Source organism: Crinia signifera, chromosome 9 (assembly GCF_055691185.1).
Source record: "Crinia signifera chromosome 9, ASM5569118v1, whole genome shotgun sequence".
Taxonomy (NCBI): Eukaryota; Metazoa; Chordata; class Amphibia; order Anura; family Myobatrachidae; genus Crinia; species Crinia signifera.
Window position 1 is genome coordinate 30,229,637 of NC_139225.1, and position 27,570 is coordinate 30,257,206.

Sequence of the window (27,570 nt, forward strand, 5' to 3'; positions counted from 1 at the left end):
CTGTTACCTGTATCTGTAGATACCCCATGGGATGCCCTCTGTTACCTGTATCTGTAGATGCCCCATGGGATGCCCTCTGTTACCTGTATCTGTTGATACCCCATGGGATTCCCACTGTTACCTGTATCTGTAGATACCCCATGGGATCCCCACTGTTACCTGTATCTGTAGATACCCCATGGGATGCCCACTGTTACCTGTATCTGTTGATACCCCATGGGATGCCCTCTGTTACCTGTATCTGTAGATACCCCATGGGATTCCCACTGTTACCTGTATCTGTAGATACCCCATGGGATGCCCTCTGTTACCTGTATCTGTAGATACCCCATGGGATGCCCTCTGTTACCTGTATCTGTAGATACCCCATGGGATGCCCTCTGTTACCTGTATCTGTAGATACCCCATGGGATGCCCTCTGTTACCTGTATCTGTTGATACCCCATGGGATGCCCTCTGTTACCTTTATCTGTTGATACCCCATGGGATGCCCTCTGTTACCTGTATCTGTAGATACCCCATGGGATGCCCACTGTTACCTGTATCTGTTGATACCCCATGGGATGCCCTCTGTTACCTGTATCTGTAGATACCCCATGGGATGCCCTCTGTTACCTGTATCTGTAGATGCCCCATGGGATGCCCTCTGTTACCTGTATCTGTTGATACCCCATGGGATGCCCTCTGTTACCTGTATCTGTAGATACCCCATGGGATGCCCTCTGTTACCTGTATCTGTAGATACCCCATGGGATGCCCACTGTTACCTGTATCTGTTGATACCCCATGGGATTCCCACTGTTACCTGTATCTGTAGATACCCCATGGGATGCCCTCTGTTACCTGTATCTGTAGATACCCCATGGGATGCCCTCTGTTACCTGTATCTGTTGATACCCCATGGGATTCCCACTGTTACCTGTATCTGTAGATACCCCATGGGATCCCCACTGTTACCTGTATCTGTAGATACCCCATGGGATGCCCACTGTTACCTGTATCTGTTGATACCCCATGGGATGCCCTCTGTTACCTGTATCTGTTGATACCCCATGGGATGCCCTCTGTTACCTGTATCTGTTGATACCCCATGGGATGCCCTCTGTTACCTGTATCTGTAGATACCCCATGGGATTCCCACTGTTACCTGTATCTGTAGATACCCCATGGGATGCCCTCTGTTACCTGTATCTGTAGATACCCCATGGGATGCCCTCTGTTACCTGTATCTGTAGATACCCCATGGGATGCCCTCTGTTACCTGTATCTGTAGATACCCCATGGGATGCCCACTGTTACCTGTATCTGTAGATACCCCATGGGATGCCCTCTGTTACCTGTATCTGTAGATACCCCATGGGATGCCCTCTGTTACCTGTACCTGTTGATACCCCATGGGAAGCCCTCTGTTACCTTTATCTGTAGATACCCCATGGGATGCCCTCTGTTACCTGTTTGTACTAGGGACCTTATTCAGACCGATGTTTTGCGTCTGCGCATGTACAGATGCAGGTTGCTTGCACCCACGGCGAACTTCTGGGTGTATGCACCCTACACCCCGAGCGGGGGCGGAGAAGGGCAGGGGGGGGGGGGGCACCGGGCAGCTCCATTAGCATATGAGAATGCCCAGCGTTTCATGGGCGCTCCCATGAGAATGCTGGGTGTTCTCAGGCTAATGAGGCCGTGACGGGCATGCGGGGGGCGGGCAGCTGACATCACCGGATGTCAGCTGCCCGCCCTGTCCTCACACAGGGCGCCCGCAGTTTAGAGTGACTATATAGGTCTCTCTGACCTGCGTGCGCGGGAGAAATCATTCGATGGTCGGCAATCATCGAATGATTTCTCCCCGCCTGCGAATGGATGATCATATAAATCATCCATTCGCAGCTGTGCGGGGGGTGCTGCGTGTGAGTGGGGGGCGGCCGGCACTGCTAGCGGAGGGCGGCGTCTAATGGACTCGCAAGGCTGCGAAATTCGCAGCCTTGAAAGTCAATCAAAATAAGGTCCTAAGTTTGTTGAGAGCCAATTCACCTACCAGCAGATTTTGGGACTGTGGGAGGAAACCGGAGTATAACAAACCGGAGTATAACACCGCAAGTACGAGGAGAACATACAAACGCTGCACAGTTACGGCCATGGTGGGAATTGAACCCATGACCTCAGTGCTGTGAGACAGTAATGCTAACCATTACACCGTCCGTGCTGCCCATTAATAATACATATATATATATTTTAAACAAAACCCAGTGCACTGAAATGTTTTAAAAATGTGGGTAACCTGTGAGGATGGAACAATGCTGTCGGGCATGAGACTACTCTCTTATAGAGGGATTGCTGTCTTATGGGACAATTTTCATATGAGACAACTAGAGATGTGCTGTTTCGGTATAACTCGGATTTATTGGCTAGCCAAAACATGTAACAGCCAATAAGATCCGGATTTGAGAACCGAGTAAAACGGAACCCGCCCATCACTAGAGACAACACACACAGATCCCTGCAGACAGACGCCGTCCTGTGTGGACATTATTCTAGAACATCTTACACAGTAGCCACATAACAGACCATTTATCAGACATGAGGGGGTTTATTTACTAAGATGAGAGGTCTATTTCAGATGGGATGTTGCTATGGGCAACAAATCAGATTCTAATCTATTATCTACTAGAAGGTGCTAAATAAATAAGAATAAGATTCTGATTGGTTGCTATGGGAAACAGAACTCCCATCTTAGTAAATAACCCGCGAGATGCCTTAGGACAAAGCCTGTTCATATGACGGGATATAATAGTGGTTGGGGACTGGTAGTACACAGACTCAGGCACCACCAGGGAAATGGAAAGTATGTTATGTAACCATCACATGACGCTAGGAAGCCAGGACTATATGGCGGCTCTCGGACATGGTGATTAATAGGTCTGGAAATGAAACCCACCCACATGAAAGCATTGTCATAGACATTCCATGCATAGTGCTCGGTGTAATCCCAGTGTTCCCAATACGGTATTATCGCATTCATGTATTTCTGGCCAAAGGTTGGACAATATATAAATCTGAGCTGTGTACAGGACAGTACTCATAGTAATAATCCTACTTGGTCTATCTGTGTTGTGTTAATACTGTGTTTCAGCTGTGAAGCACAATGTAATACGCTGGTGCTACACAAGCAACAGTCACCCAACCAATTGTCTATGGCCTACCTGCGGCTCACATGAGACGGTGCGGCAGAGAAGGAAACCTCTTCCATATCTGAGTCATTTTCTTCAATTTGCTGAAATCCAAAATGACAAAATACAGAAAGGTTATTATTATACGGTGCAGAGAGCTGTCGGTAACGTTACAGGGAGCACACAATGATCACACAAATAATCCAATGAGATCACACAGACAGCACACAGGAAGGAAAGAAACCAGACAGTTATATATCTCTGTATACACCTGAGAGACAGATCACAGCAAACAGTGGTGCAATTCCCTGGGCGGCCAGAGAGACAGGGTCAGGGCTGCTGATTGAGTAAGGATGTGCGAGTGATATGTATAGTGCAGGTTGAGTACCAAGTGGGCGGAGGGCCCTGCCCATAGGGGGTGGGGCCGGGGGTGTTTACTGTGAATAGATTCCGTGGGAGGAGAGAGGTCATGGAGTGAAGATTGTGATGAGGGTCGGAGAGCTTTGATGATCAGGTGAGTTTGCAGGATACTTTGCAGTTCTGCAGGCTGGCAGAGATATCCTAAAACTCCTGCCTATGAGTCTAACTATGACCTATACACAGGGGTATCTAGGGGTTTTTTGAGTATTTTGAGTCCCGCACCCGGATAGAGTTGATTGCTGCTGCCGCTGCTCATCCGCCCCGCCCCTCTGTGTCACATCGATGGCCATTGGTCAGAAAAGTGGGTGCATGCAGCGTGGCGAGATGATGTCTTTCCACACCTACATCATCACACCCACTCGTCTATCTGTCTCTACGCCAGGCTTCCTGTCCGTATACTCTACAGACGGGCAAAGCGACTCACTAAAAAGAGCCGGTTCTGCATTTGATCACTCCGTGAAATGAACAAGTTTTCTGAACTAGTTCACTAGCTCACTTAGAAAAGCTGTATTCAATGAATAGTTATTTCCATTTTGAGTGTTTTCGTAAAGAAAAGCGAATTTCATATGTTAATCTCCACTTTATCTCTCGGAGGTCTGTTAGATTGGGGCAAAGGGACATTTTTCTTCTAATTACTGTATTTTAAAGGCAGAAAAAAGTGACTTATCAAATGATTCTGAATTTAGGTCTTTTACTGCATATGATGGAAATAAAAATGAGTAACAATGGGATTAACATTGCAGAGCTAAATATGTCACTATAAGGTTACTGGTTAAGTTACTGCTTTCCTAAAATATAATTTCTGATTTATTAAACATATCTGATCATTCTAACAAGACCATAACACCTACAATGAGCTAGTATTAGAACCGTCTGCTTTGTGTAAAAATCTAGACTAGTTCTTCTAGTTGCATTCACTCCTCTCAGTCTCAGTAGTTCACGGATTCATACAGTTCACTGAATCAGGTTGGGGGGCCGGGGATGGTTGCAAGCGTGTGGAGCTCCCGTCTCCCATCCTTGGAGCTTCCACCTCCGTAGAGGGGGGGGCGTTACTGTGCTGTGGCAGAGGACCCCTGGAGGACAGAGCGGGGGTGCTGAGTGGAGGATGGAGCGAGGGTGCCAACTGCCCCCAGCGTAGGACGGGTGGCACTGTGGGATCACCTTTAGACTCCCCCCCCCCACCGGTGGTGGGATGCGGAAGGACCCATCCTGGCCAGCAGGAGCCACGGCTGCAACACCCAACGGCAGACAATGTAAACGACCCTGGCCTGCAGAGACGACACAGGAGAGTCCCGGGCTGTAGGCCCCAGCCGAGATCACCGGTGGGCTGAGAGGACCCATCCATCCGCACAGGAAATCCCAGCTCTGGATGAACCCTGCAGGAAGAACCCCAGGAGAGGAGGTATTGGAGGGCAGCAAGGGTGGACTCAGCCCACTAAAGGACAACGTCTGTCCCCCGCCTCACTGACTCTCACTGATTGTCTCCCCCCACACAAACAAGTGCTAGCTCCCCTGGCACCCTGGCTCACCCCCAGCCTCACAGAGGGTCAGCCTCAGGATCCATCTACGCTGGCTGACCCCTGTGGTGTGCTGAAGGGGAGATGTTGAGCCCTGTGAGCAGCAATGATCAAGATGGCGCCGCTGATGGCTGCCTAGGAACTGTGCCGCTCAGCCTAAATATGTCTCCCCTGTCTTGTCCTTCACCCTCCCAGGGTACCTACCTGGCTGTTCCAATGACCAAGTTGCACCGTTGATGGCTGTCTAGGTGCTGCGGAGCTCAGCAAATATATGTGCCCGTGTCTCCCCATGTCCGTGTCCATGACCCTCCCCAGGGTACATAACTGGGGTGCCGGACGGGGTCCCGACAGTCGGGATCCCGACAGTCATTAACCCGACGTCGGGATCCCGACTGTTAAAACACAGACGGCCGGCGGCTATTTTCCCTCGTGGGGGTCCACGACCCCCATAGAGGGAGAATAGAATAGGTGGCGAGCATAGCTCGCCACCGTGCCCGCAGCGTGGCGAGCGCAGCGTGGCGAGCGCAGCGAGCCTGCAAGGGGCTTTGTTGCGCTGGCCACTCTGTCTGACGCCAGGCAGTCGGGATCCTGACGTCGGGATAATGACTGTCGGGATCCCGACTGTCGGTGGGTCATACCACACCCACATAACTGTAAGTGTTAATACATCTGTACTGTCACTGTTTACATGTTACCTACCTGGCTGTTGCACAGCAATCCAATCCAATTCCTATAAACCGTCTATACATTTATTTGGCTTGAACCTTAACACACACTTTAAGCTAGCTTAACTAAAAATAACTCACGCTGACACAATACAGACACGGACACCATAGCACTTAGATTTAAAGGTCATATGACATATATTATGTGGTATGACCCTTCTTCGTAAAGGGCTGGCAATAAGGCGCCACGGATGCGAAGCTCTAGTCACATCAAAAATGGCGGCAACTTAAACGCCCCACATGGGGACGACTGAGACGCCCCATCCGACTAAGGCACAACCCAACGCTGGGAAGTCTCACCACCCCTTCTCTGGCCGGTGTGGACACTCCGCTGACGAAGTGCCCACAGCGCCCCCCTGCAAAGGCAGGACACCCTCGCCGTCTTTCCAAGGGGCAGTGCTTTCCAGCGCCCTCTCATGCCACAAGTGACCACAACACCCTACCGCCCCTGTTCTGATAATGGTAAATGTACCAATGAATGGACTATAAATTGAGATGCCAAGGGCAAGGGAGTGTGGGTGGGTATGGCTGAAAGACTTCTGTAAGAGGAAGTACTTCCTGTAAGGTCCTGCCTATATACCCCTCTCCTAAGCTCACTCCCCTAAGTTCACCCAAAGGCCAACCACAAAACTGAAACTAACTTTAGATAACTAGCAGTCATTAACTCCTTCCTGCCAACCCAAAAAATGTAAGCCTCTTAAGTACGCTCTGGCTTAGGCAGCCCTCGCTTAATCTTGTATGCAAGTATAGCTGGCCAAATAAATCTGATTCTGATCAGTTCACTGACTCATGAGTCCTTGCAAGTAGTTCAGTACTAGTTCGGTAGTTTAGGGATTCATACAGTTCACGGACACAGCCTAATAAGTCAGGCCAGTACCTCTCTGAGCTACCATGTGTGGCACTGCTGTGCTCAGGCAAATGCATTGTATGAAAATGAAACAGAAGAACATATCATAGCACAATAGGCCTCCAAGGAGAATTATTGTTCACTTTTAGTGAGCATAGCTCACTCACTCTTTCAAAAGAACTGTTTAAAAGAACTAGTTCACTCACGAACGACACATCTCTAGTGAACTGCGCTAAAGTGGAGGGCTGGAGGACAGACCAGCAGCAGCTTTGGGTCCACAGCCCCACAGACACACACACAGACAGACTTCTTCAACAAGAAGGTTCACACTGGATCAGATGTTGGCAATGTGTATTTTTTTAAACCTAGACTCACTTCTGTCTCCTCTTCTCCCCCTCTCCCTCCCCCTCTTTTTTAACCTCTCTTCTTTATCCCCTTCTCTCCTCCCTTTTTTTTGGACTGTTGAGATTATATATTGGCGGCGGCACTCAGCAAGACAATGAGACAACCAGCAAGAAGCCAACGTTTCAATGTTTTTACATTTTCGTCAGGGCAGTAACAAACATTAAGAAACACTTACCACCTTTGTAGTGCTCGCCATCACCAGTCCGTCTCTCTGGGTGCCTTTCTACCACAGCCGTGGTTGCGCCCGGAAGTCGTCACCAAGTGCTCCCTTCACCCCCATATTGTTAACTGGAAACATCTAGATTAACATATATGAAGTACTGGCAAGAATGTTAAACATGTATGTATGTATAATAAACGTGCATAATCCTAACAAAACATCACAGGAAACAATGTAATCCCATAGTTTCATTCAGTCCCTGTGGACTGAGTATATCTAATAAAAAATCCATTTTGCTTCCCTTCGCAGAAGTAATTTAGTTCTATTGCCACCCCTCGTAAGGGGTGGTATACGATCTATGATCATATGTCTAAGTGCTGTTGGGGAATGTCCTGCTTGAACATAATGACGTGCTACAGGTTCCGCGCTTGTACCTGACATAACTGCTGCAGGAATCGCCTGCATGTGCTGGGCCATCCTTACTTTAAATTAACAATCAGTCTTTCCGATATAAAACTTGCCACATGGGCATATCAGGACTTAAATCACAAATGTCGTCGTGCAGGACAGCCTATGTTGTATTTGAAAGGATTTGGGCAATGTAGGATGTTTAATGACATCACCTGTCCGCATATACCCACAGGTAACGCATCCCACATATTTGTAGCATCCCAATTTAGGGGTAACAAAAAATGGGCTTGCTTTGTTCTTGCCCATATTAGTTACATCAGAATGAACTACAAAGTCTCTGATGTTTTTACCAGGTAAATAGCTATTCATGATCCTTTTCTGATTAATAGCTGTGAGACTCGCATCAGTAGATATAATGGGCCAAAAAAATGTTATGCCTTTTTTGCCTCTGTACTAGCTGTGTTATACCTAGGTGGCCAAATGTTGGTATATTTTACATTTTTCTTAGGTCGAGTCACCAATGTACTTTCCCTAGATCTCATAAACACCTTTTCTTTGGTTTTCACAAGCTCATCTCTGTCATGTCCTCTCTGGACACATTTTTCTATCATGAGGTTAAGTTGTAATTCTGCATCCTCCTCATCATTGCAGATCCTCCTGACCCTGAAGGTATCAATTGATGTTATTAGTGTCTAGATAACCAATAGGCTGAGTAATGCTCTGGCTAACAAAATGGCTGCTCCGGCTGTGAGTTAGAAAAGGCTTCTCTTTAGTAGTACATGTGCCAAGTAAACAAAAGTTCTCCCGTGTGTGGTGCTTTCCTCAGATTTTTCCGTGACGGAGTATTGGAAGACCAATGAACTGAAAAATCCTATGTTCCCCCAATCCAACCATTGGGTCTGATTCCAATTTGTACGGTACAGAGAAGCAGCTGTCTAATAACATACAACTGAAATGCTAATCCAGCAGGAGGCTCCTGTAAATGACGGACTCCTGACAGCAACTGCGATCAGAGTGCCGCATCCAAGGACGCAGCATCAGATCAGCCCTTGGCCAGTCTGTGTAAGCCAAAGCACGATGGTCGCAGGCCTCGGCCAGTCTGTGTAAGCCAAAGCACGATGGTCGCAGGCCTCGGCCAGTCTGTGTAAGCCAAAGCTCGATGGTCGCAGGCCTCGGCCAGTCTGTGTAAGCCAAAGCTCTATGGTCGCAGGCCTCGGCCAGTCTGTGTAAGCCAAAGCTCGATGGTCGCAGGCCTCGGCCAGTCTGTGTAAGCCAAAGCTGGATGGTCGCAGGCCTCGGCCAGTCTGCGTAAGCCAAAGCTCAATGGTCGCAGGCCTCGGCCAGTCTGCGTAAGCCAAAGCTCAATGGTGGCAGGCCTCGGCCAGTCTGTGGAAGCCAAATCTTACTCAGACTGGTTGACAGAACTGGTAGACCAAGGAGCCGACACAGAGGTTAGCATGTGTATGAGGCACATTGGCAGGAATATAACCAGTATGGAGCTCCGTGGCCGATTTATAATAAATGTTTTGGTAACCACAGCGGCTTTATAATCCTTGCTTGGTGCTGTGGCATTTACAATATCAGTAGGGGTCACAATGGACGAATGAGGGGCACAAGGCCTGTTGTAATCAATGTGTTGGGCACAGCGGCTGATTAAGAAAATACACAGAGACAGCCTTCATCATCATCCCGATACTCCCATATGACAACTGAACATTAATGAACAACGAATGAAAACTGGCAGCACGGTGCCCACACTGCGGAAATAGCAATCACAGTGCACGGTGGCACCCTACGTCCTGCACTATACAGACAGAGGCAAAGGTCTGTTTGGTTGCTATGGGTTACAACACTTGGGATCTGTGCACATTTAGTAAATAAGGCAAAGGTTTTATTTCTCTTACTCTGTTGTTTTCAGCAGCAAATAGCAGCAAGTCTTTGGGGTTATCCTTCAGATTCTCCTCCTGTGTCTGGTACCGCTCCTCACCCTTCTCCTCATCTTCATCATCAGACTCCCCCAGCCACAGACTGCGGGTCCCAGTTGGAACGAGATGTCTGTGAGTTTCCAGCTGTTTAAAGTCATCGGGAACGTAATGGAGTTTCTCCTTCAATTTATATTCTTCCTCTGGCATGTTCGCTGTGCCTTGGCACTAGGCAGAGGTGACAGAGGCCAGACTGGGAGAGTCCTGTTCCTGCAGGCTTGTCATCTGGAAGAGGCAGGGAACAGGTGTAGAAGGAGAGACTGAGTGTGGTGATTGTGGCTGAGTAACATTGCTCACCTGCATTATCACACACACAGAGAGGATTAAACGTCCCCCATCCATTTCTATCCCCACTTATAAGGACAGCGGAACCTCTATAGTATTATTACATTATATAGTGATCATTACAGCACCCTGCACCTGTCACAGGCCGACACACATTAGGTCAACCACTGAAGACTGACAGGGCTTAGGTAGACAACGGGAAGGTCGACAGTCAAAAAGTCATCACAAGTTTTTCACATTTTTTTTCCATAACAGGCAGTATTTCATACCCTACCATCCACTAGGGCAGGAATGGGGAACCTTCGGCCCTCCAGCTGTTGTTGAACTACACATCCCAGCATGCCCTGCAACAGATTTAGCATGGCCAAATAGCAAAACTGTAGCAGGGCATGCTGGGATGTGTAGTTCAACAACAGCTGGATACTGTCATACTCACCCAGCTGGCAGGGCCGGTGCAAGGCACCGGAGCGCCCCAGGCGAGTCGGGCTGGGGGCGCCCCGGTGCCGGGGGGGGGGGGTTTGTACCTGTCCTGCGGCTGTGTATATAAAGCTTGCGGCGGCGGCAGCGGGGGGTCCCTGCAGTCAAGAAATAACGAGCGCTATCCGCCTGGCTACGCGGAAGCGCTTCTGTTGTGAAAACACTGGCCGCACGGCGCACGCTGATTGGCTGAATCTCAGCCAATCAGCGTGCGGCCAGTGTTTCCACAACAGAAGCGCTTCCTCGTAGCCAGACGGATAGCGCTTGTTATTTCTTGACTGCAGGGCCCCCCCGCTGCCGCCGCCACCGCAAGCTTTATATACACAGCCGCAGGACAGGTACCCCCGCGGCATGGGGGGTGGGGGGGTGGGGGCGAAATGCCGCCCTCCAGTGGCCGGCGCCCTAGGCAAATGCCTAGATTTGCCTAGTGGTGGCGCCGGCCCTGCCAGCTGGTCCACGCCGCGCTGCCCCAGCTCACCACCTTCTTTCTGGATGGCTGCTGCTGCTCCCCGGATGGCTAAGAAGCCTGATGGCCCCGCCCCCTGAGCTGCTCAACATGGAGCAAATACAGTAGCACTGCTCCCCTGCCCATCAACACACCCTGCTGGCCCCGCCCCCTGCCCTGGGGGCCATGGAGCAGATACAGTAGCATTGCTCCCCTGCCCATCAAAACGCCCTGCTGAAAACCATACCATCCGAAAACCATACATTCCAGAAAGTGAAAAAAAAATATTTTTTTTTGCTAAAAACTCACTGGGGACATTTGTAACAGCACTACTGAGGACATGATATGTACAAGAAAATGATTGCTTGGCATTCAAATTCAATATCTGAGATAGTACACAAATTTAGTTTCATGTTTTGAAACCTTCTTTTTTGAACAAATAAAATATATTTGTGTATTTTATGTGGTAATAAAATATATTTGTGTGTATTTTATGTGGTAATAAAATATATTTGTGTGTATTTTATGTGTTTATACAGCATACATGCAAGATACTTCAAATACATAATTGAAATATTAAAATATTCCGAAATACGGAATAATCCGTTATCCAAAATTCTCCTGGTCCCGAGCATTTTGGATACGGGATACTCAACCTGTATGTATGTATGTATGTGTATGTATATATATATATATGTATAGACCTGCAGTTTGTTCTGCCACCTTAACCTGCTGAGACGCTATTCTGAGGTATACATTTGATATCCCTCAAACAATATCTGATTCCCCTTCAAATTGGGGATTTCACTCTTATTGTCTATAAGGACATCCACGGAAATTGATGCAGGCTTGCATCCTTTTACCAGGATCTTCAAAGGATCTATTTTTATGAGGCATTTAACTTCATCTATACCTGTATTCTGTATGCATTTGGAATATTGCCCCTGAGGAAGTCGTTTTAACGACGAAACGCGTTGGGTCCGTTTCCTTGCATATATAGAACCGAATCTATCGAATACTCAAAGATGAAAATGAATTTTATATACTGTTTTTTATGAAGTATTGTAATAAAACTGTTGATCAGTGATTCAAAAAGTTGTAAATTCGGTTTTCTATATTGGAAGTTGGTGGTGGAAGTCTATCTGGGGGCGCACTTTGTTCTCTACTATCTATTTTTCCCATTTCTACCTCCCCTGCTAACAGGGAGGAACAACTTAGTTGCTGCCCATCTAATTACCAATACAGCGCATTGAAGGGGTACTCTTTTTTTTCGTGTATGTATATATATATATATATATATATAATTTGAATTGAAGAGGCACTCGTCAGACTTAATAAGATGCAATCAAAAGATTTTTATTCCTACATGTTTCGGGACAGATACTCCCGTCGTCAGGGCCGGAGTGTGTGAAACCGGCCTTCCACTACATGACCCAGACGAGTGCCAGATCTACCGCTCATATATATATATATATATATATATATATATAGGGTGTCCTGGGTGCGGCACTCAGCTTTTCATACATCCACTCGGGGAGGCAGTAGTAGACTACTGCCTCCCCGAGTGGATGTATGAAAAGCTGAGTGCCGCACCCAGGACACCCTATACAGTAAGCGGATCCCCCGCTTCAGTGAGGGCACCAGCGCCAGTCATTGTACTTAATTTGGAGTGCCGGACCACACAATCTTTATATATATATATATATATCCAACCAAGGAATAGGTCCAGCATTCCCCGCAATGTTAAGCCAACCTGCCTGGGTGCCTTCCTCTGTCGCCAAGCCACTGTATATTACAGGCAATAACAGGCGTCACTGTGCGGTCTTGTGTGGATAACAATTATCACTAGTGCATGCCGTTTCGGGCTTGCGCCCTTCGTCAGGACCAACACTCAAACTGAGTGTTGTCCTGACGAAGGGCGCAAGCTCGAAACGGCGTAGACCGTATGCACTAGTGAAAATTGTCCCATCGCATCAAGTGGTGCCTAGTGTAGCACCCAATGTCGCATGCCAGACGTCGGGTGCTGGAAGTGGCTGTGTGGAGCGCTGGCGGGGAGCGGGGTACATACCTGGCTGGGGACCAGAGCGGTGGAGCTGGAGCAGGTGGATGGAGCAGGTGGCGGGACTCAGCAGCACTTTGAAAGACTGGACGGCCCACTAATTGGCCGAGGCCGCTGAGACTGAGAGCTTTCTCAGCCAATCAGCGGCCTCACATTCAGGTGGCTGCTGATTGGCTGAGAGAGCTCTCTCAGTGGCCTCAGCCAATCAGAGGGCCATCCAGTATCTCAAAGTCATATGCAGCCACTGCTGAGTCCCGTCGCCTGACAGCTCCGGTCCCCAGCCAGGTATGTACCCCGCTCCTCACCAGCGCTCCTGTCCTCCGCCAACGCCAGCTCCGGTCCCCGCTGCCAGCTCCAGTCCCCGCTCCAGTCCCCACGCTGATTGAATTTGAGCAATCGCATGTGGTTAAAAACCACATGCGATTGCTCATGCAATTTGATAGATATGATGTGCAGCACATAATACCTATCGATGCGACATTCGACGGCGTGTCTGCGCATCGTGTCGAATGTCCCCTTCAAAATGCATGCAATCATTCCATTTATCGGCCAGATGTGGCTGAAATCGAATGATTGCATGCAATATCTCACATATGTATTGGCAGCATAATGCTTGTGTCAACCTTCCGACCCCGTCGATTTATTTCATGTGTCGACCTTCATAGTGTCGGCCCTATGACCCATACCTGTCACAACCTGTTCAGTTCCTATTTCCTTTCTGGGGTGTGTCACGATCTTCTCTGGTGCTTCTAGTACACTATGGCCTGTAACTTAGTGCTGATATACAGATCAGAGTGTGCAAGAGGCACCAGAGCAGAGAGAACTGCACAGGGTGTGACAGGTGCAGGGTGCTAGAAGGAACATTATTTTTATACCCCCTGTAGAGTTCACTATAGCATAGCTCCCAATATTGTAATATGCGACAGTGAGTGCACATCGTGGTGTAGAGCAGGCATGTCCAAACTGTGGCCCTCCAGCTGTTGTGAAACTACACATCCCAGCATGCCTTGCTATAGTTTCAGCATTCCCTAATAGCAAATCTGTGTCAAGGCATGATGGGACTTGTAGTTTTACAACAGCTGGAGGGCCATAATTTGGACATGCCTGGTGTAGACGAACAAGGAGCATTGCTTTTACCCAGAGGCGGTGCTTAGCCTGTTGTAGCACACTGCATTGGGCCTACACTACAGCCTCAAGTCCCATTACACCCAAGGACTTCTTGCCCAACCTTAGTACTGCCCGTACCTGGCCTACATACCCATTATTATGCCCCCTGATCTGTACTGTGCCCGCCCTCACCTGTTTCATATGAATTATTGTCTATAGCAGTGATGGAGAACCTTGGCACTCTAGCTGTTGTTGAACTACACATCCCAGCATGCCCACTAACAGTTTTAGCATGGTCTAGGGATGGCCATCGTTGCCTTTGCCATCGATGGTTGCCATCGATGGCAAAAGTGCTACTGACCATCGATAGTGTATAAATATTCAATGTACGACCATCGATGTTTTTATATATTGATGGTCATCCATTTTCTTTGATTGATTGGCCTGTAGGCCAATCAAAATGTGGGGGTGGGGCTTTGCGGGTGCCGGGGGCGGAGCTATCCTCCTTGTCCCGACTCCTTGGGGGAAAAAGCAAAAACGAAACTATTCGTTTAAGCTTGACATCGATGGTGGGAAACCATCTGGTTCTCCCCCATCGATGGCAAAACTATTTGACATCGGCCATAAACCATCGATGATTTCTAATCATCGATGGTCGATGGCCATCCCTAGCATGGTCAAATAGCAAAATTTGCAGGGCATGCTAAGATGTGTAGTTCAACAGCTGGAGTGCCAAGGTTCTCCATCATTGGTCTATAGCATCCTCAAAAAACTGTATTGTTCCTTTCCTCTTCCATAATCTATAGGCCCTGTAGTCCACATCCCCCATTGTTATGTTCATGCACTATTCCTCCATCTGTATGTTCTATATTGTTCCTGCTCCTACACCCCAGCCTCCATGTCTAGTCCTGACTCCAGGTTTTGATAGGGATGGCCACCAGTGGGCTCCTATGAAGGTGTCCAGAACAGGTACTGCTCCGATTTACAGCTGACTGGGCGCCTGCTCCCTCTGAAGACACCTCCATGTCTATGCCACTGAAAAAAAAACGTTACCCCTTGTTCCTCAAATAATAGAACATCTGCGCAATTACTGCTGCAACCCAACTAAAAAGAACCCATTTCTGGGGTATGGCCTACAGTGGACATTGTGAGACTTGTAGTTCCCCAGCAGTCTAGGAGCTAGGCATCTTCATAGCCTGCAACTGAATCATTGTGATAAAAAAGATGCATTTAGCTACCCAGGCTCTCAGTATTGCAAAAGGAAGAGAAGTGATAACAATGATGATATGCATTAATACCACACTGCATAATCTCTGAAGGGAACCAGTCAGCTACAAGAATATAACATACAGATATATAAAGGTCCATGCACATAATAGCCTCCCCCTCCTCAATCGTCACCTCTCCAGTCAGACTCTGATGCTGTTGCTGTTTCACTTTCTATTCTAAAAATTTTGCCTGATGAATGGGAAAACTACCATTCCCATGATGCATTGCTGATGTGACATTTCTTATCCAGTATTGCTTGGAAGCGTATTCCCCCCCATAGGGGGTTAAGGTGGCCATACACACGCAGATTTATCTGTAGATCTGCATGGTTGGAACAAAAACCTGGTTATGGATGAGAGCAAATGACAGCTGACCATTTGCTTGGAAATGCTGGAAAACTGCCAAACTGTCACTCATCCATAGCCATGTTTTTGTTCCAACCTGCCAGATCTGCAGATAAATCTTACTATTGTATGGGCACCTTTACAGTTACTGTGCGTTACTATTTTGCGTATGACACAGGAGCCATTTTGTTGTTGCCCTTTGCAGAAACTTGGCTTTTCAAAGTCTCCGAGATAATGGCGCCCTCACCTGAACTGGAGACTTCTGGTTGAAGACATTTCTTTTTTTTCCAGGTCTTTTGACAGAAACGGGAAGAAATGAAAATGGATTTTTGAAACTAACAAATATAAGCAGCTGTGACTGACACAGAGGAGCCATGTGTTGTTATAGCTAAATCATCATATACAGCTTGGTGCCTTTACTCTGGTCAGAGCAGGGAATGCTGGGAGTTGTAGTACCCTCCTGCAGCTCCCAGAATTTCCCCGGGATCTTGGTAAAAAGCCAGACCAAGTTTGTCCGGTTAAAACCGATGTGCGGAATATAGCTGCCGTGTGTGCGGTGCGGCACCGAATGCTACAGGCAGCAGGTGACCGGTGTCTCCCCAGGTGGCAGGTGCTGGGAGCCCCGATGTCACAGTAGTAGGGCAGCCAGTCTCTCCGGCCACCAGCCCCCCCTCCCTGCCGGTGACGCGATGAGGCGCGCTCCTCTGGCGTCACCAGCTGTGCGACTGTCGGCCGCGTCGCAGTGGCTGCCGGGAGGTGGAGAGATAGTGCTCCGGGGAGACTCGGATACAGGTAACTAACAACCCCTGTTTGTGACCGACAGAGAGGTGACATGGCACTGACCCGCACCCACCTGTCCCTGGTACCTCGTCCCGCGCTCTCCGTCCCCTGTCCCGCACGCCACAGACCAGCATTCCCGATGCCTGTCCTGCACTCTCCACACCCACACTCCTTGTCCCACTCTCCTGAGTCCTGATCCCCTGTCCCGCAATCCTGATGCCCTGTCCTACACTCCACAGACCAGCATTCCTGATCCCATGTCCTGCACGCCACAAACCAGCATTCCTTATTCCCTGTCCTGCACTCTCCACACCCACACTCCCTGTCCCACATTCCTGATCCCTGTATGGGGAAAATTTTTTTGAAATGGGAATAAGGGCGCTCATATACTGGAACAAAAAGAAAAAGAGGCTAGTACTCCCCTGTAACTTCCAATGTGTCCTGATGTAATTTTTCGTTATGCTTCTCTTGTTGTGGAATATGAAATGACAAGAGAAAAGAGAGGGCCGTTCCCCTCGTGTAATCCTGTTTTTGAGTTTCAATCACTCTATCAATATAATATAGACAATACTATGGTGTTATCCAATTCAATTCAATCGGGGTACCTCCCCCTTACAGTAACACTCACAAAATGAGCAGATCAAATCGCATATCAAATGATTCTTCCAAGGTCATAAAACTGCAATCAGATTATAAGAGACGGGGTGCTCCCCCTAAACCATGTACTCACAAAGTAGCGCATAGAACAGGTTCTTTATCCCGTCGGTTTCCTCTCCCGGACAGAATGGATTCAATAAATTCTGGATCCTTGTTTGTAAAAACAGGTCTCCTTTATTGTAAAATAAACAATTAAAATCAACTGGCAAGAATGGGGCTACTGAGCTGTATGGAACCGGTTAGGGCTGGACGGAATGATGTTGAAATTTGTGGAACAAGTTTACCAGGGCCCCTGTTCCTTGTCCACTTCCAGTCCACATCCTTTCTGCTCCACCAGCTGTTTGCCCCCACAGGTATGTGCAAAGGGAACTCCACCGACGCGTTTTCGAACCTCAGTGGCTCTTTTTCAAGGTCCCGTCCCACTCTCCACAGACCAGCATTCCTGATCCCCTGTCCTGCACTCCACAGACAGGGATCCCCTGACCCGCTCTCCCCGCACCCGGACTCCCCATCCCGAGACCTGCAATCCTAATCCCCAGTCATGCACTCCGCATACTTGCATTTGTAGGCAATTCCTGCATTCCACAGACCCGCGTTCCTAAGGCCCTGTCCCGCGCTCCTGATCCCCTGTCATGCGCTCCTGACCCCCACTCCACAGACCCGCTTTCCCGATCCCCCGTCCCGCACTCCACAGACTCGCATTACCGATCCCCTGACCCACACTACATAGACCTGCGTTCCCAAGGCCCTGTCACACACTCTGCAGACCAGCATTCCTGATCCCCTGTGCCGCACTCCACAGATCTGCATATATGGTCTTCTGTCCCGCACTCCTGATTATTCGTTTTTACATTACATTCTTTTGTCTGTGGGCCAACACAGTAATAGATACTATAAAGCTGGCTACACATTAGACAATGTGTACCCAGTGTGATATCGGGAGCGAGGGGACATATGGCAAAGAGGGGACTATGCTGGCTCTTGCTAGTGATATCTTCCATGGTCCTGCATGTACAGAGGACATGACTAACAGCCCAGAAGAAGCAAACATCTTTAAAGATAAAGTGTGTACACGTTAGACGTTCTCCACGAAAGTGTAGTTAGCGATGGTTGTTCTCGTGCATATCTTGTAATATATCTAGTGTGTATGCAGCCTGTCTGCTAAATGTGACTAGATGCAGCCAATAGCGGATTCACCACAAGGCAACCAAAGCTGCTGTTCTGTGGATCTCAGGTGGCCATGCGGCCCTGTATAAAAGGCATTTGCGGTTTACTGCGGTCTCTGCTGAAATTGTCCAAGAGCAGGGCCAGCTGCATTCTGCAAGTGACCCATCATGGCACACGTATTACATCACACACTTCTGTGGATCATTAGATATATAGTATCTTGATAGATAGGCAATAGGTCGACACGTGAAAGGGTTAACCCCTTCCATGGTGGGTTTTTGGTGGGGCATTGACCTCCTTATTCTTTAAGGGGAGGAGACAAGAGATCACGCTTCTCCAACCCCTCGCTGACTCCGGCTGAAACACATTTCAAATATGGTGCTGGCTAGTGAGCCAATCAGAACTCGCGGCCCAGTAGCCAATCGTGAGCCCTTACCATATTTGAAATGTGTCTGCAGGAGCTAAGTGGCGGGCGATTACCTATGCAGGTGGTGCTGCCAGATGGTGCACACTTAGTTACAGTGGTATGCACGGAAATCTTCCGGAGTGGCCTGTGCTGGCACTGCAGCTGGCCCCCGGGCATACCACTGAAGGGGTTACTGAAGACTATACTGTTATAGTATATAATGAGGGCACACAACAAGTAATGCAAGGGGAATAAATCAGTCATGAAAATATAGTGCTATGAAGTTTACGAGAGAGGGCCTTAAATAGGTCTCTTATTTATTGCCCTATGGCATGGGTCTTCAAACTGTGGCCCTCCAGATGTTGTGAAACTACAAATTCCAGCATGCCTTGCCACAGTTTTAACATGCCCTTATAGCAAAACTGTGGCAAGGCATGCTGGGATTTGTAGTTTCACAACATCTGGAGGGCCACAGTTTGAAGACCCATGCCCTATGGGGTATATTTCCACCTCTGGGTATAGCCACCAATCATTTGTAAATAAATGATGTAATGAAAATCATCCTAAGACAAAGACTTACGTTTTTCTTTTCTCATACTCTCTCAGCCTCCAAGATGGTTGGAGCCCAGGAAATAGAAATTCAGACTTCGTCAATACAACAGCAGCCGCTTGTACAGTCAGCAGAAACCAGTAGCCACCAGTACGAGTGCCACGAGTGTGGCAAAGTGTTCAAGTGGTCTTCTAGACTTATCCATCACCAAAGGACTCATACCGGGGAGAGGCCCTACAAGTGTTCAGAATGTCCGAAGGCTTTCAAAGGCTCTTCGGCGCTTCTCTACCACCAGAGGAGCCACACCGGGGAGCGTCCGTATAAGTGTGGGGATTGCGGCAAAGCGTTCAAACGCTCGTCTTTATTACAGATCCACCAGAGCGTCCACACAGGGTTCCAGTCTTTCAAGTGCAACGTCTGCGGAATGGCGTTCAAGTGGTCCTCTCATTATCAGTACCACATGCGTCAACACACGGGGGAGAGGCCGTACAAATGCAACATCTGCGAGAAGGCCTTTAAAAACTCCTCCAGCCTAAGGCGACACAGAAACATCCACACGGGAGAGAGGCCTTACGTGTGCACCGTGTGCGGCAAGGCTTTCACGCAGTCCACAAACTTAAAGCAACACGAGCGCATCCACACCGGAGAACGCCCCTACAAGTGCGGCGAATGTGGTAAATCCTTTACCCACTCCTCCAACCTTCTGCTTCACCAGCGCACGCATAACAGCGGGATCACGTACAAATGCGACCTGTGCGGCAAAGTTTTCATCTCCGACGCTTTCCTGCAGAAGCACTTGCAGTCGCATGCGATTGAGCAGACTTTCGTGCAAGCTGGTGCGGAGGTTTTCCTGACCGCTGCGGGCGACATGGAGACGGTGGAGATGCTTTATAAATGTGGCACATGCGACGGGACGTTCAAGAGCGAGGACTTGCTTCTCGAGCACCAGCAGAGTCACGCTGAGGAGCAGATTTTCTCTTGCACTTCTTGCGATAAGACATTTAAAAGCGCCTCAGGGTTATCGCGCCACCAGAACACGCACTCTAATGAGCGGCCTTACAAATGCTCCATTTGTGAGAAGACTTTTGTGCAGCTCTCCAACCTCTTGATGCACCAGAGGACCCACACAGAAGAGCAGCAGCTGATACAAACGGAGGCCGAGGTCACATGCCCACAAACCATTGAAATAGTCCAGCCCTTCACCGCTACTGCCCCTCCAGAGACTGTTGACCGCCCGTACAAATGTACAGACTGCAATAAAGCCTTCAAAGGTTCCTCAGGACTTCGTTACCACATGCGAGACCACACAGGAGAGCGTCCTTACAAGTGCTCAGAGTGTGGGAAAGCTTTCAAACGCTCTTCGCTGCTGTCTATCCATCAGAGAGTACACACTGGCGTGAGAGCCTTCAAGTGCGCCGAGTGCGGGTTAACGTTCAAATGGTCCTCCCATTATCAGTACCACTTGCGACTGCATACAGGTGAGAGGCCGTACAGTTGTACCGAGTGCGGCAAAACATTCAAAAACACCTCTTGCCTACGCCGGCACCGGCAGTTGCACACGGGTGAGCGCCCATTTGCCTGCGCCATGTGCGGGAAAACCTTCACTCAGACTTCGAACTTGCGTCAGCACGAGAGGACTCACACGGGGGAGAAACCGTATAAGTGTGAAAAGTGTGACAAAACCTTCACCCATTCGTCTAATCTGCAGTTACACCAGCGCACACACTCTAGTGACAGGCCTTACCGGTGCACCGTTTGCGGTAAAGGCTTTGTCATGTCCTCGTATCTTCAGAGACATTTGCGTACCCATGCTACAAACACTGGAGGAGGTGGGGATTTGGCTGTACAAACGTTAGCACCCCAGAATGGACAGGTCACCCCCAACTCACAGAAAGTGCAAATCATACAGGATATGCCTGCAACGCTAAATTTTGAAGTGTGCAACCAACCTAATACCATGAATTCTCAGACTTTTTTCTTGGTGCAGGTCCCACAACAAAACACTCCCAAATTTATTTTGGTGCCCTCTAACCAAGTATTGCAGCCCCAGCAGAAGGTGGTACCCAATACATCCAACATAGTTACAATACAGAACAATCCAGGCCAGAAAATTCAGCAGACCAAGGTTCCACGGAAGAGGTCCAAGCAAAAAACAACAAATAACCTTAATTTTGCATCTCCCAACAAAAATGTTCTCATTATGCCCAATACCAGCCCAAAAATCCCCAATTTGCAACCTCTTCAATTTCAAACAATTCAAAGCTTTCCCAGAGCCCAAACGATGCCCATGGGTCAAAATTTCATCTTTTTACAAAATGTGTCTGAGCAAAACCCTCTGCAGCTACCACCCATGCAAATAAACCCAAATTCTGCACAAAAGACTGCAAACATACAAATCCAACAGGTTCCCCATACACAGGATGTAACCATTCAGAACATATCTCAGGAAGTGTCAAATATTCAGTTTAAAACTGTACCGTCTTCAGAAGACCTGTCCAGCATGCAGACCTTGTCTAGCTCCCCTTCAGTTATACCCAATGTGCATATCCAACAAGAACTACCTAATATCCAGCTCCAGGCCAGCCCAACTACAACGCACATTTCCGACCTTCACATACAAGCCCTCCCAGAATCCCAAAGCGCCTCCAGCTTGCAGGACAGCCAGAATTTAATAGTAGTGCAAAATTCTCCAGGCGAGGAGCTTCTAAGCACCACGGAGAGCGTTGAAAGCTTGCAATCCATGGAAGAAGTTCAGGATGTCCACTTTGAGACCCTCCAGACGGAAGAAGGTTTGCAGAACGTTTTGGTCTTGCGAAATGCCGACGGGGAGCAGACGCGGTTGTGCGTGCAAGGAATGGAAAATATTCAGGGGATACAAGATGTTTCCAATGTCCAAATCCAGGCCATGTCTAATATGCAGGAGTCTGGCAACGCTGCCCCAGAATGTCAAAAAGTATTTATCATCCAGAGCGCTCAGGGGGAGCAGACCCTCCAAGTGGTCGATAACTATCCAAGCGATCAAAATGTGCATGTCGTAGAGAACATTCAAGGGTTGCAAGTTGGGCAAAACCAGCTTCAGGTGGTGCCAAGCGGTCAGGGCCACAACACGGTGCAACTTCCACAGGGATTACAGCTGAGGACTCTGTCAAGTGGTCAGGGGCTGCAAAATATGCAGTCCGTCAATGCAGGCAACCAGAACGTGCAGACCATCCAGTTGGTCCAAAAGAATTCTGTTCAGGGATTGCAACATGTGCTGCCATTTATTCAGATAGTGCAGGCTTCTCCAAAAGTACAGCTGGTCCATACGTTTTAATGTACACTGATTGTAAAAGCTTGACCATGTAACACCTGTATATACCATTATGCTGATCTCCTATTGATCAGAAACCGAGGTCGTGCTGAAGGTTTGGCATCTATACGTCTTGTAGTCCTTCCCGTTATCGGCAAGCCTTATGCAGCATAGGGATGGCCATTGGTGCAACCAGCCATCGATGGTAATAAACTATATGATGGATAACCATTGATTGATTTAGCTATTGATGGTCATCCATTTTCTTTGAGTGACTGGCCCATGAGCCAATCAGAACATGGGGGCAAGGCTTTAGGGGTGTATGCTCCGTGTACAGGCACCTTGTGGGGAAAAAAAATCATTGCTTCTGTTGTGCCATCGATGGAGGGAAATCATATGGTTCTCCCCCATTGTTGGCAAACATATTTGACATCGGCCATAAACCATCGATTTTGAATCTTCCATTGTCAATGGCCATCCCTAGCACGCAGCGTGGGCACCGGGAGAGGAAAGAATGAATTGCTACTTAACCATTTTACGGGCGTCGTCGGTGCAACCGTAAAGATCACAATGAATCCGCATGTGATCAACTGTACTGCAGGCATGTATGAAATGTTCTGTTGATCCGCCTGGTGTCGATGTTTCGTTTCACATGCCAACAAGACCACTGTATACTGAAGATCTAACATCCCTGCTACGATGTCTCTTTGGTACCAGCGGCAAGAGTTGCCCGAAGAAACTTGTGTAAAGCTATAGGCCTTTGTTATATGATGTAATATATTGTTTATAGTCTGTGTCGTGATAAGCTTTTTAGCAATAGTTTGGTTGATAATATAATTACGTATTTTTTTTTAACATACAAAAAAAAAAACCTTTATTGCACTTTCATGGGGAGGCAGGGGCGGAGCTTAATGCTCTGCTTTTGTGACAACTTCTAATGCTATAGCAGGCGCATGGACTTTCCTGTAAAAGTAACCAAGAGACAAGAACTAACACACATAAAAAAAAAAAAGAGTGAAAATAATATAAATATATATATAAATAATTGGAACAGATTATAGTTACACCGGCACATTTTAAAGGTTGCCATAATCCTTTAATATGCATGGTTTGTAGGGGAAGTGATAGTCCTGTGCACTCCTGATTCAGCAAACATCATGTATGGGCTGGACGAAACAGACTTTGTAACACTGTCCGGTTTTGCTGGGGTTTTTTAAAGCGGCAATCATTTAATGGGCAAGGTTATGCCTAGTAAATGATTGTTGCTTTAAAAAAAAAAATCTGTGTGTGGCCAGCGTCTCGCACCTCTGACAAATTCAGACTGCCTTACTCGGTCCTGAGGACCCCACGCATTGCATGTTTTCCAGGTCTCCTCACAGAATCGCAAGTGAAATAATTAGCGCCACCTGTGGATCTTTTAAAATGTGCCAATGAGCAATGAATGCACCTGTGACCTGGAAAACGTGAACGGTGGGGGTCCTGAGGACCGGGAACCTGCGCTTTAAGGCAAACTGGAATTCAGTCCTGTTTCGTTTGCCAGGGGAAACTTCTAAATATATTACTGTTACACAATATTTAACTAGTTAATTCTACAAACCTGCTTTATGTTTGACGGACAGCTGCGTCTATTTAAACGGAAAAAAAAAAATTAGCAATTGTATAATGTAAAGATTAATGTTTAAAATGAGTTTGTGTTGTGACTTGTTTGCTTAGATTAAGATATTAAATGAATTTTAAATATAATGGTTTTGAGTTCTGCAAACAGCATAAAGAAAAAGCGAACATAAGAGTAGCGCTTATTGTGTCCTTGATATTTAAACACAGCGTGATTATTTTTGCAATTGATGCAATGACTTGCACTAGGATTCCTATTTCTGCTGCCTTATGGTGGAAATAAAACACTTACTAAAGCCGTTCTCAGTATATTTAGCCAAATTGTTATGCTCCAAATTTGAAACCAAGACTTCCGTCTATAGGAACTATTGTAAAGTTTGGCGCTACTGATTGTTTATATTTTGGAACAGAGGGCCTAATTCAGAGCTGGACAGAAGTTTAATACCGCATGCAAGCAGCAATGAATTTCCTCCTGATTACAAGAAGGGGCATGCAGGAGATGTTTCAGTAGAAGAGAAGCCTCCTGCACGTAGCTGGATCCCAGCAGCGTCACTGACATCGCAATGGGGATTCACACAGCCGGGTCAGCTGAGTAAGCCTCATATTGCGGGTCTGCGAGGCCAGGAAATCTGTGTGGTGACACACCAACCTTTGGCTCTGCCATCCCAGAAAATTAGGGTGATTTGCCCCCATTTCTAGGAACACAGTTCTCACACCACCCCCTCCCCACGGGTATGGGTCATTGCGTCGACTTACCAAAGGTCGACCACATCCACTATGGTGTGGAGGGAGAACAGAATAGTGTGCCGGAAGCATGGCGAGTGCAGCGAGCCATTCGAGGGGAAGCAGTGCACCGGTGTTGACTATGTCGACATTCGGGACAACAAAAGCCCCATGTTGACCTTTTGACTATCGACCTAATTATTGTGTCGACCTTCCATCCATGTTGACTTCAGGCATGTCAACCTATTTCAGGTGTCGACCTAAGCCCTGTCGACCCAATTAATGTCGACCTTTGGTGTGTTGACCCAACAACTCCCTCAGCACTGTTGTCTGTCAATCAGACAGTGGCAGAGGGGAGCCACAGATGACATCGCAAGTCTTTTTCTGCACATGAGCAGAACAGACCTGGCGCAGCTGCAGATTCCCGATAGTCTACGTACTGCCCCTCACCATCGATGATCTCCGATTCATGGACACTGGGACTAAATTGTGGAAAATTGTTAGTTTTTCAGAGAGTTTTTACTTGTGTCTCAAGAGACCTATCCATGATTTGAAGTTCATTAACTACTGGAGAGAGGTTTCCTTTACTGTGGTCAGAAGTGTATGAACATTTCCATTCCTTAGCGGCACTGGAGAGCGTTGGCATTGGTGTAAACCTGGTAGGTGTTTATAAGCTTCCTTTGTACTACTACCCTAGTAAACGACCGGAGAATTCCTGTTCTGTGTTTCATGCCTTATACTGTATATTGAAGTTCTTAAAAACAGGAAGTTGGCGTGCGCAGGAATATTGCCTCCCTACAAAGACATTTTGAAACTGTAAACTGTTACTGTGTTTCCACATAGCTTTAGGTGTAACCCGTTGAGCAGATTAGGGTTGTATGCTGTAGATATGTACCATGTATGACCTGATAGAAGACTTGCACTTCTTTTGATTAAATCTTTGCACACGTTTTTGTTCTTTGTCTCTTCTAAAAAATTGTTATCTATTAATGACGTTATGGGAAATACATATATTACTGGGAACTGCTGTGGTGACATATCTACTTTTCCCCGCGTTTATCCAATATGCTTCATCAAACAGGAGAATGTAACAACACTGTGGAAATATTTGGCATTCTTAGAATTCCTGTGTAGGACATGTGCTATATGCACATACATTGGGGTTTGTAATACCTCTTTCAGACCACAAATCCTGGGTGATACCTGGGATTAGAGCACTGGTCCGTCCCAGGAGCGACACAGCATTTGCGGCCTGAAAGCTTCGTGTCCTAGCCGGGTTATTACTGGGTCGTGACATGGGGAGGGGGAGGGTGGCAGCGCATTATCGGGGGAGGGGAGGGGGCAAGGCAGTTCTTGGACCTGCCAGCACTGCTTCCTCTATACTACGAACGCTCGACCCGCGTTGCCCGTCTGAGTGCCGTGTTCAACCCTGGTCGTGACAAGGGTTGAACTCCTGGGTTACTCAACCCAGAGTAACCCTTTCACACCGCACCTCCACCCGGGTTGGTGATGTAACCACCCGGCAATAACCCAGGATGAGAGTGCGGTCTGAAAGGGGTATTACTAAGATGAGTTCTGCTGAAGATGGGATGTTGCTATGGGCAACAAATCAGATTATATCTATTATGTTCTAGAAGGTGCTAAATAAATACAAAATAGATTCTGATTGGCATTAATGTAGGGATTCTGACACAGGTCTTCTAGCCGCCAGTCTGTATTCAGGCATCGGTATTATGACTGCCGGCTCCCCGACAGCCGGTATTTTGAACGCATCCCTTTGTTATATCTGTCTTCCTATGAAATGCGAGTCTTTGGGTGGGAACCAAGTGGCGACAATGTAATCACACAGAGCCGTCCTGTCTTGTGGGCAGTTCCCAGCTCTTATTGCATAGGGAGTCGGGAAGTTTCACAGGTGGATCTCTTCGTAGAATGCAGCTAGTTCCTAAACTAAGACAAAAAGGGGGAACACAGTTTTTTCGGTACTCTTTACCTAGCACGGCGCCCATCGCGGCCATCAAATGCACTAAAAATCGGGTGCGCCGCGATGCCCGCGATTTCCCATAGGGATCAATGTTAAAAGTGTGATTGGACGCGATTTTACTGTTCAATGCCTCAATGCCCGCGATTTTTTCATAGAAAACAATGTTAAATGGGCCACAGAGCCCAAATAGTCCCCCTGAAGTCTGAAATGGCCCCCACAATTGTTAACGCCACCCCACGATCAACGTGAACCTGAAGCGTGGCGAGCGCAGCGAGCCTGCGAGGGGCGGCAGTACGCGTCCGCCGACCTTTTCATACCCCCACTATCCACGTCGGCGTGGAGTTGAGAATAGAATAGTGTGGCGAGCCCGAAGCGTGGCGAGCGCAGCGAGCCTGAAGCGTGGCGAGCGCAGCGAGCCCCGCGGATACCTTCACAGGTAAACGTGTCCCTTCGCGGGCTTCACAGGTATCCGCGTCCCCTCGCGGGGCTCGCGCTCGCCATGCTTCGGGCTCGGTGGCTCGCTGTGCTCGCCACACTATTCTATTCTCAACTCCACGCCGACGTGGACAGTGGGGGTATGAAAAGGTCGGAGGACGCGTACCGCCGCCGCTCGCCACGCTTCGGGTTCACGTTGATCGTGGGGTGGCGTTAACAATTGTGGGGGCCATTTCAGACTTCAGGGGGACTATTAGGGCTCTGTGGCCCATTTAACATTGTTTCCTATGGAAAAATCGCGGGCATTGAACAGTAAAATCGCGTCCAATCACACTTTTAACATTGATC

At 48.0% G+C, this 27,570-nt stretch overlaps 2 protein-coding genes across 4 annotated transcripts in view; one reads left to right on the top strand and one right to left on the bottom strand.

The window, feature by feature from the left end:
* The window catches only part of LOC146035311 (ankyrin repeat domain-containing protein 49-like), a 154,042-nt gene that overhangs the window by 80,519 nt on the left and 45,953 nt on the right, over positions 1–27,570 (bottom strand). For 2 of the 3 annotated variants that reach the window (XM_083158676.1, XM_083158674.1), the window contains exons 1-3: positions 15,868–16,292; positions 9,557–9,859; positions 3,201–3,271 (exon numbers count right to left, since the gene is read on the bottom strand). In XM_083158676.1, the coding sequence (XP_083014802.1) occupies positions 3,201–3,271; positions 9,557–9,784 (299 nt within the window). In that variant the 5' untranslated portion in view covers positions 9,785–9,859; positions 15,868–16,292. Of the gene's footprint in view, positions 1–3,200; positions 3,272–9,556; positions 9,860–15,867; positions 16,293–27,570 lie in introns of those variants that run through there. The other variant, XM_083158675.1, reaches the window with a different exon arrangement.
* On the top strand, positions 16,266–25,757 carry ZNF628 (zinc finger protein 628). The gene is made up of 2 exons (XM_083158672.1): positions 16,266–16,412; positions 19,237–25,757. Exons 1-2 carry the CDS (start codon positions 16,310–16,312, stop codon positions 22,491–22,493), a joined length of 3,360 nt encoding a protein of 1,119 aa, XP_083014798.1. The 5' UTR covers positions 16,266–16,309; the 3' UTR covers positions 22,494–25,757.

Coding starts and splice junctions, on each gene's coding strand:
- ZNF628 (XM_083158672.1), top strand. CDS start 16,310: ATGAGGCGCGCTCCTCTGGCGTCACCAGCTGTGCGACTGTCGGCCGCG. Junction 16,413..19,236: donor CCGGGGAGACTCGGATACAG/GTAACTAACAAC, acceptor ATACTCTCTCAG/CCTCCAAGATGGTTGGAGCC.